The sequence below is a fragment of the Castanea sativa genome, chromosome 1 (assembly GCF_040712315.1).
Source record: "Castanea sativa cultivar Marrone di Chiusa Pesio chromosome 1, ASM4071231v1".
In the NCBI taxonomy this organism is placed as follows: domain Eukaryota; kingdom Viridiplantae; phylum Streptophyta; class Magnoliopsida; order Fagales; family Fagaceae; genus Castanea; species Castanea sativa.
In genome coordinates this window covers 46,795,017-46,803,691 of record NC_134013.1, presented here as the reverse complement: position 1 = coordinate 46,803,691, position 8,675 = coordinate 46,795,017, and the positions used below count along the sequence as shown (strand labels likewise).

Genomic DNA, 8,675 nt, shown 5'->3' with positions numbered 1-8,675 from the left:
CGAAATATTTCGTCACTATAGGTTTTGCACCTACATGTTTTTAGTGACGAAATCACAATTCGTCACAAAAAGTATGCTTTAGTGACGAAATATGAATTTCGTCTCTAAAAACCTTAACAAAGCCTTGGTTCTATAGTGACGAAATTGACATTCGCCACTAAAAACATAAAAACCTGATATTTTTAGCGACGACAAAATAGGCATTAGCGACAGAAAAGGTTCGTCGCTAAAGGCCTAAGTGTACAAGGTACCTTAACCCTTTCCTCATTGTCATTTCTCTCTTTTATTTCAGCTCCCAAAAGCCTCCCACACAAACCTTCAGACCAAATACCAAAACCTTTAGATCAAATACCAAATACAAATACAATCGGCGACGGTTCCTGTTGACGACGGTGACGCTTCCTGTCGGCGACGGCGACGCTTCCATTTGGCGACGGCGGCGCTTCCATTCGGCGACGGCGGCGCTTCCAATCGCGACGGCACGATTCTCTTCAGCTCGCCGTCGCTGATTCAACCCCAATCGCGACGGTTCTCTTCAGCTCGCCGTCGCTGATTCAACACCAATCGCGACGGTTCTCTTCAGCTCGCTGTCGCCGATTCAACCCCAATTGCGACGAGACTATTCAGCTCGCCGTCGCCGATTCAACCCCATTCGCGAGGAGACGATTCAGCTCGCCGTCGCCGATTCAACCCCATTCGCGACGAGACGATTCAGCTCGCCGTCGCCGATTCAACCCCATTCGCGACGATTCTCCGGCGACGCTTCCTCCCAGTCGCGACTCTTCAGCTCGCCGTCGCCGATTCAACCCCAATCGCGACGATTCAACTCTCCGGCGAAGCTTCTCTCCCAATCGTGACGATTCTCCGGCGACGCTTCTCTCCCAATCTGTACGCTTTTCTCTTTTGTTGTTTTTTACAGTTTTTTTTTTTTTTTTTTTTTTGCTTGATTCTTTAAGTTCTATTTGGCAACACTTGATTTTGATGGACTTTTCAGATTCTATGCTCACCCAAGACTGAAGTTGGTCTCTCATCTTCCACCTTGACATTGAGAAGTATCAACCCCAAGCTCATTTTTATACTATTGTGCTGCTACAAATTCCTTGGTACTCTCTTATACTATTGTACTGCACTGTGCCACTTGTATAGTTGTATTGATTGATTTCTCTATATATAGGCTCCCATTTCTTAAAGACTACACTTGGGTTTGGTTGCTTAATTGTTATCAATTTGCTAGTTTAAGTGCTTGAAGACAAAGACATTGAACTATAAAATGATGCTTGACAGGGAGTTTCATATGAAAAGGGAAAAAACTAATGTTAGGCTGTATATTTCAGCAGATAAGACACACAAAGATAGCTTAAAGGTTGCAACAAAATAACCCTTTTCAGTAGAGAAAGAAGCTCTAATTTTCTGCAGCAAAACAAGGACTCCAGACCTAATTTTTTATTTTTTTAAGTTCTTTAACCCCATATCTAATTTAAAATATAAAAGAACTGACTTGATAGCTAAAAGATGATCAGTATTAACATCATAGGAAATGATGGTTAGCTTATTTTTTGTGAGGGAAGAGAGATATGGGTTATGTTTGAATTTGAATCATGATCTTGGTTGGTTTTGTTAATGAATTCTGCTTATTGTAATTGGATATAATTTTTAAGCAACTTATTGTGTGATAAGTTTTTAATTGAAAGCTTGGAATTTTTGCCCTTTGTGGGATTTTGTTTTTGTTGGGGGGGGGGGGGGGGGGGGGAATTGTAATTTTGCACTGGAGGTGACATTAGCACGTGAAGTGTTGGGATTTGTTGGGTTTGAATGGGTTTTGTTTTTGTTTTTTCTTTTTCATTATATATATATATATATATATATATATATATATATATATAATCTTTTATTGCAGAGAAATAGAACATTTATGGAGGTCTGATCAGCTCTGAAGAAGGTATTATGTATTCTAGTAAATTGGAAGTCTAGTAAATTGGAAGTCAAGAATGGTGTTGTTGATAGAGGGAGGTTTAAGAACTTTGTTTTTAATAGAGTGTGGGAAAAATTCTTATGGAGTTAGGATCACTTTTAATCCAATCTCTCTTTGGTTCTTGAGTGAACATGGGAAATTTAGATGTATGACTATGATAGATTGTTAATTAGATAGTTAAAGGACTCTTATTTGTCTTTTTGTTTGGGTAAGAAATTATGTTTTTAAAAAGGTGGAGCTGTGTTAACTAAGCTGATAAATTGAAAGAACTAGACTTAGGAGAGTGGATGATTCTGTTTGATGGCTGAAACACTGAATAAATTTAGTTAATATTTTCTGTTTGAGATTTGTTCTCTGTGGTGGGACGGTTTGTCTAAGTTTGAATAGAGACCGTTCTCATTTTGTATAGATTGTTTTGGATGAGGGCTGTGTTGTTGTTGTTTGTGAACTGGAATGGTGGTTGTGGTTGTGGAATGGTGATTGTTTTAACATTTTGGTGACTTTGATGGTACCCTTTTTGGGTTACCTGAAATTGTTGTGAAATGTTTTTGGGTCTCAGTTTTGGGTCTTCACTTTGATAAAGCTAGATTATTGTTTTATGGTTTAGTTAGTTATTTTAAATTATTTTAAACTAATTAGATTAATACTTAGATAAAGTAAATGTATACTGTTTTATTCATGATCTAATACATATCTTGAATGTTGTTTATTAGGAAAAATCAATAAAGAACTCTGAAAATAGGAAGAAAACTTCAGGCAAATATAGATGCGGGACAAAGGCACTTGCTGTTAGGGTTGATGAGGAGGTGCTATTTTTTCATTTTTCTTAAACTTTAGTATATTACATGTTGTGATTAATAAGTATAACTATCTAACACTTGAATGTTAATTAATCAGACAAATAGTAATGACGGTCAAGTTCCTGAATTGGCAAAAATCTTCAAAGATGTTCATTTCAATCCAAATACAAATATGTGGATACACCATGAGGATGAAGCTACATATGTATGTATATCATTCCATCCTTATAATTCCATCTCTATCATGTTTGTAAAGCTATAACATATGTATTATTAATGTTGTGATTGTTTGTTTCTTTCTCTTTTTCAAATGATAGGAAAATATTCTCAAAGTGCAAGAGGATCATTGTCAAGATCCTAATGCAATTCCCCTTACACAAGAGGAGATCTCAAACTTGGTTTTTAAGAAGAAGTCCGGTGTTGTAAAAGGACTTGGCATGAGACCTTCTTCTTCTCTAGTAACCACCGCCTCATCTAATTCCTCGGTGGAGTATATTCAACGGTTAGAAAATGAGATCATTGAGCTCAAAGAGGCAAGAGCTAGGGACCAAGAGAAGCGAGCTAGGGACCAAGAGGCACGAGCTAGAGACCAAGAGGCACGAGCTAAGCAAGAAGAGGTCCAAAAGAATATTTTTAACTTTTTAAGGAGAAATGGTTATGATGACGCTCTTACCTATGGGGGTGGTTCAACTTCAAGTTAAAACATGTTTTGGTTAGTATTTTCTTTTAGCAATTGACCCATATTACATGATGTGACTACTCTTAATGTATTGTTAGAAATGCTTCTTCTAACATAATTAATGTTTTTACTTTATGATTTTAATGTAGTATTGGTTTTATATTTGTGCAGATTTCTTATTGGTGGTTTTAAGAAGATTTACTTTTGGCATTACTTGAAGACATATGAGGACATCTTCCATTAGTTCTAATTATATTATGCTACACTTTTTGTATTGTTATAAAACATCTTGAGTTATTTTATATGTTGAAAACAATTATTGTATGGAAGGAGTTTGAATTAGATACTTGTTTTATTTTTTACTTGTGGAATGTATGGATCTTTTTTTATAAATGCGTTGTTGAAATAAATGTATTATTCAAATGTGAGGTTTTAGTAATGTAAAAACAAGTTACAGGTTAATATCAAAACCATGAAAAAAATAAAAACAGAAAATAAGTTTTAGTGACGAAATATTTCGTCACTAAATGTAACAAAATTTTGTAAGAAATGGTTTTAGTGACGAAAATTTTCATCACTATATGTACATGGATTTTCTTAAAAATAGTTTTAGTGACGAACTTTTTCGTCACTATATGTACCCGATAAATAGTTTTAGTGACGAAATTATTCGTCACTAAATATGATTTAATAAACTAAAGTGTTTTTAGGGACGAAATATTTTCGTCACTGAATGGTGTTTTTAGTGAGGAAAACATTTAGTGACGAAACGTTTTCGTCTCTAAAAGTTTAAAAAAAAAAAATCAAATCGGACTTTTAGTGACGAAATTTTTCATCACCAGGACTTTTAGTGACGGGGTTTCAGCGACGAAATGAATTTCGTCACTAAAAGTCCAATTTCGTCACTAAAAGTTTTTAGTGACGAAATACTGAAATTTTAGTGATGAATTTTTTCGTCACTGAAAATACATTTTGTTGTAGTGCCGGCTCTATGTAAAAGGGGCTCTCAGGGAGCCTAAGGAGAAGAAAGGAACTGGACTAGGATACCTTGGAACAGTTAAAGCCAAGGAAGATCCTCGAGAAGTGTAGGAAAGAACTAGTTAGGATTTGAACAGTTCAAGGAGGCATGCCCATGGGCATAAAGAACGAAAAAAGTTATGTCCCATTAGCCGTCCACAACTCAGAAGAAAAGTTTTGGAAACAGATGGTGGCTTAGGAATCAGCACCTGATGAAGGGAGCCTAGTACCTAGGGAAAAGCAAGAAAAGGAACCAAGAAGGAAGGTGGCTGAGAGCCTTTCGGCATATCAAGAAGGAATCTACCTATTTAAAGGAAAGAGAAAAAAGGGTGATACAGCCAAAAGGGCTCCGAAAAGTGCTTTTAGAAGCCTTGGGAGAAGGATTTGAAGCCTTGACTTAGGAAAGGCATTTGAATTTGCAATATCAGGATCTCCCAAAAGAGGAAAGTCGGTTGGGAACTTTTGGGAGGCAAATCTCAAAAGAAGAACACAAGAAAGAAATAAGAAAAGCACCAGCAACCAATGTTGCTGACAACATTGGTTCTAATACCTAGGGCAACAAAAGGAGGGAATCAATGACATGACAAAAACCCTAAAATGGTACTATAAAATGAGGATTAAAGTATCAATAAAGGACATTCAGCAACCATTAATCAGAGCAAAAAAGAGCATTAGAGAAGCTCATTAAGCTTCAAAAAAATAGAGAGAAAAAAATGCATTATAAAGGATCTTGTATTAAGTGTTTGAGGATACACTTGGATTCAAGGGGATTCAAATCTCACAAGTCTTGGAAGCCTACAAAGAGCTATCCAAGTCTATGACTTTTGAACTTATTTGAACCTCGTGGTATATCTCAATGAGAAATAGGGTCTAATGTACTAAAAACTTAATATAATGGTACATCACTCTATTTTTTGAGGATCTCTAACATATATATATACATATGTTTGCATGTATGAATGTATATGTGTTATAAGGCCCCTGTTTTGTGCACAAATTGATTCGTAATCAGCCCAATACAGCTGCGATAAACCAAGTCCAATCCACCAACCAACAAACATTATTTCTTTGAAGGCTCAGGATCCTCATCATCATTTGGGCCTGGATACTGTCTTAAACAGGAACCCACGAAGGGTTAGTGAGTTTAGCATTTCAATGAAAAAGTTACCAATATAGACTTTAAAATTATTTTAAATTTTTCACAGTTTGCCGACTGAAACAACAATAGACCAAACATGATGAATTGAGTGTGGGTTCCATATGTCACGTTAGGACTCTTTAGAGTCTACTTTTCACTACTTCCAAATTTATCTTTAAGATTAAATTGATTTCTCAAAAAAAGATATTATAGACACACAAAAAAAAAAAAGCGCTTTGGGAAGTGGTTGAAACTTAAGAAAAAAAAAAAGGATAAAAAAAATGAGAATGAAATATGACAAAAACTATTCATGGAATGAAATACATTGCACCACTATCTTAGATCACATTTGATATTTCAATCTCATTTGTTTTTGTTGTTTGGTGAGAGTCATACGTCATTGTCCATCTAGGTAACAATCAGCATTACTCTCTCTTACTATTGGCCCCTAGAATTATTTTTTGGATCATAGTGGAAAATTATAAACGACTTAGGATTGTAATATTGCTTGTTACATCAGATCAGACATCAGTCAAAGAAGAAAACGGGTGAAAGAGTTTCTAAACAGGAATTCCAAACAATATAATAATTTCTTTGTTCTTGCTTCCTTTCTTATAATAGCCAAAACCTACCAGCAAAGTTTTTTTTTTTTTTTTAAACAACACCCCCTTTTTTTTTATTAAGGGTAAAACTTAGATATAATATTGATAGAATAAAACTTAGTTACAGTACTTTAGATCAAAGTTGTCAAAATCGGAATCCTACGTAGAATCATGAGAGGTAGGTGGGATCGTAGATTGTAGAATCGGATCGTGAATCGTAATATCCTACATTATTTGAGAAAAAAAATACACATTGGTATGTTAAATAATTATATAAATTATACATTCATTGATATAATTACCATATATCACTACATCCATTTGTAAGCATCATTTAAAGAGTCCAAAAACCTCAAAATGTGACACTCTATTGAGATATTTTTTATTTGGGTCCAATTGACACCCTCTCTACATTAAAGTGGAAAAACTTGGTCTATTGGGATTTTATTTTTAATTTAGGTCCAATTGAGTCTTCTATCAAGTTAAAGGAGATTACAAGAAACTAAGGTCGTTTGGGATCGTCAGAATCGTACAATCCTACTGATCTTGAACGATCGCAAAGATCCTTGAAAGATCTGGATCGTTTTGGGCAGGTGGGATCGTAAAATCGTAGGATTCAGATCGGGATTTTGACAACCATGCTTTAGATGTTGTTTCTTAGGTTCCCCTCTTAAGATTCTACCATGTGACTACTTAACTAAAAAATACGCTTCCATCTTATGAGAAAAAATCTACATAACAGAATCTTAACAGGAGAACTTAAGAAACAACACATAAGTATCATAGTTAAGTCTTGCCCATACTGATAAATTATCAATTGTCCCAAAAAATTTAAACTATAAATGGGGCCCAACACATGGAATTTTTAATATTTTAAATGGAATGTAAAATGGAGATAGTGATTAAAAACAAAATCACCTTCTCTGATACCTTGATAAATTATTAATTATCCCAAAAGTTTAAGATGTTAGAAAATGGTGAATTTAATCATTTAACCATAATTCTAACAAATATCTTAAGTGCAGTACATTAGATTCCATAATTAAATTCAAACACTTATTTGCATTGACCAATAATTTACAAAAGTGTTATCTTTTTTAAGAACAATCAAATTCAAACACACACTTGCATTGACTAATAAGACCCAAAAATGTTATTTTTTTCAAGAACAATCAAATTTAATTTAACCAAGTGTTTGAATTCAATTGAAATACCTAATATACAGCACCTAGGCTTTATCCTTTTGTCAAATGCAAAATCCTTAAAAGTTTTGAATGTAAAATTTAATACATATATAATATTTTTTTAATTTATGTGTAAACTATTAATTATTTATAAGAATAAAAATGAGTTACTCATGTGATGACGCACAAGGATGGAGCCAAAAATCTTTCCTTGCAAGGCCGAACTTTAGGACCAAAATGAGATTGTACAAAAACTCAAATCACAAACACACATACATCCACATGTGTACGTAGTTATGTTTGTGTTTGTTATTTGCTTGAAAATGTAAGTAAAATTTCATATTTTGTGAGAGATAATTAAACTAAAATTAGAAGGGAATTCTTAATTTAATATATTTTTTAATAGAGAGGTGCTACGTCCACAACATTTTTACAACATTTTTACAACAAATCATAGTTGGTTAGTTGTTATTGGTTCAAATTTGAACCTAACACTAAGATTACTTTTTTGCCCCAACAATAACAACCAGTAACATCCTGCCACTTAGGATTTATTGTAAAAATGTTGTAAAAATGTTGTGGACATATCATTTCTCTTTTTAATATCATAACTTTTTCTTAGATACGACCTTTCATATAAAATTGAATAAGTCACATATTATTTGAGTAATTGAAATATCTAAAAAATTTATATAAAAATGAATATTAATCAAGTATTGTATATGGTATGGGTAATATATTTTTACCTTTTTATAAAAATAAATTTTGCCATATTGAAAGTTTTAAGAATTCTGAAATATTATTTTTAAAAGTAACTTTGTTTACGTACACCCACATTACTAACAAACTTGTAAACTATACAAGTTTAACAAATATAACAATTATTTAACCCATAAATAACAAAACAATAAACTTACAAATAATCATTTAGAAAACTATCATTCTAATCTGTCTCTCTTTTCAAATAATATCTCACGTGACTTAGTACAAAATGTTGGAGCATTTTAATATTAATTAATTAAAATGAATAAATATTACAACATAAATGTAAAGATACGGGAGTGAATATGAAAAATAAGGAGTTAGTGAAAATGTTTAATCCCACATTGAAAATGAGAGAGACTATTTTGTTCTTTTTAATTGTAATGATTAATGGGCTAATATGAATTGACTCAAATATTAGGTTAAACACATGCGCAAGGGGGAGGTGAAAGGTGGAGTTGTTGGGCTTGAACACTTTGTGTAGAGTTTGTTATAGTCATACGACATTTGTTGGGCTATTG

The 8,675-nt window shown here is 33.5% G+C and overlaps 1 protein-coding gene across 1 annotated transcript; it reads left to right on the top strand.

The window, feature by feature from the left end:
• The first annotated feature begins 272 nt into the window (after positions 1-272).
• On the top strand, positions 273-3,874 carry LOC142608873 (uncharacterized). Its single transcript, XM_075780534.1, has 6 exons — positions 273-888; positions 995-1,103; positions 2,686-2,778; positions 2,870-2,977; positions 3,090-3,484; positions 3,623-3,874. Exons 4-5 carry the CDS (start codon positions 2,945-2,947, stop codon positions 3,471-3,473), a joined length of 417 nt encoding a protein of 138 aa, XP_075636649.1. The 5' UTR covers positions 273-888; positions 995-1,103; positions 2,686-2,778; positions 2,870-2,944; the 3' UTR covers positions 3,474-3,484; positions 3,623-3,874.
• The last annotated feature ends 4,801 nt before the right edge of the window (positions 3,875-8,675 follow it).

Bases quoted from the DNA above. Each gene is read 5' to 3' on its own strand.
- LOC142608873 (XM_075780534.1), top strand. From the start codon at position 2,945: ATGTGGATACACCATGAGGATGAAGCTACATAT. The intron at 2,978-3,089 runs GTATGTATATCA...TTCAAATGATAG, and splicing joins ATGAGGATGAAGCTACATAT to GAAAATATTCTCAAAGTGCA.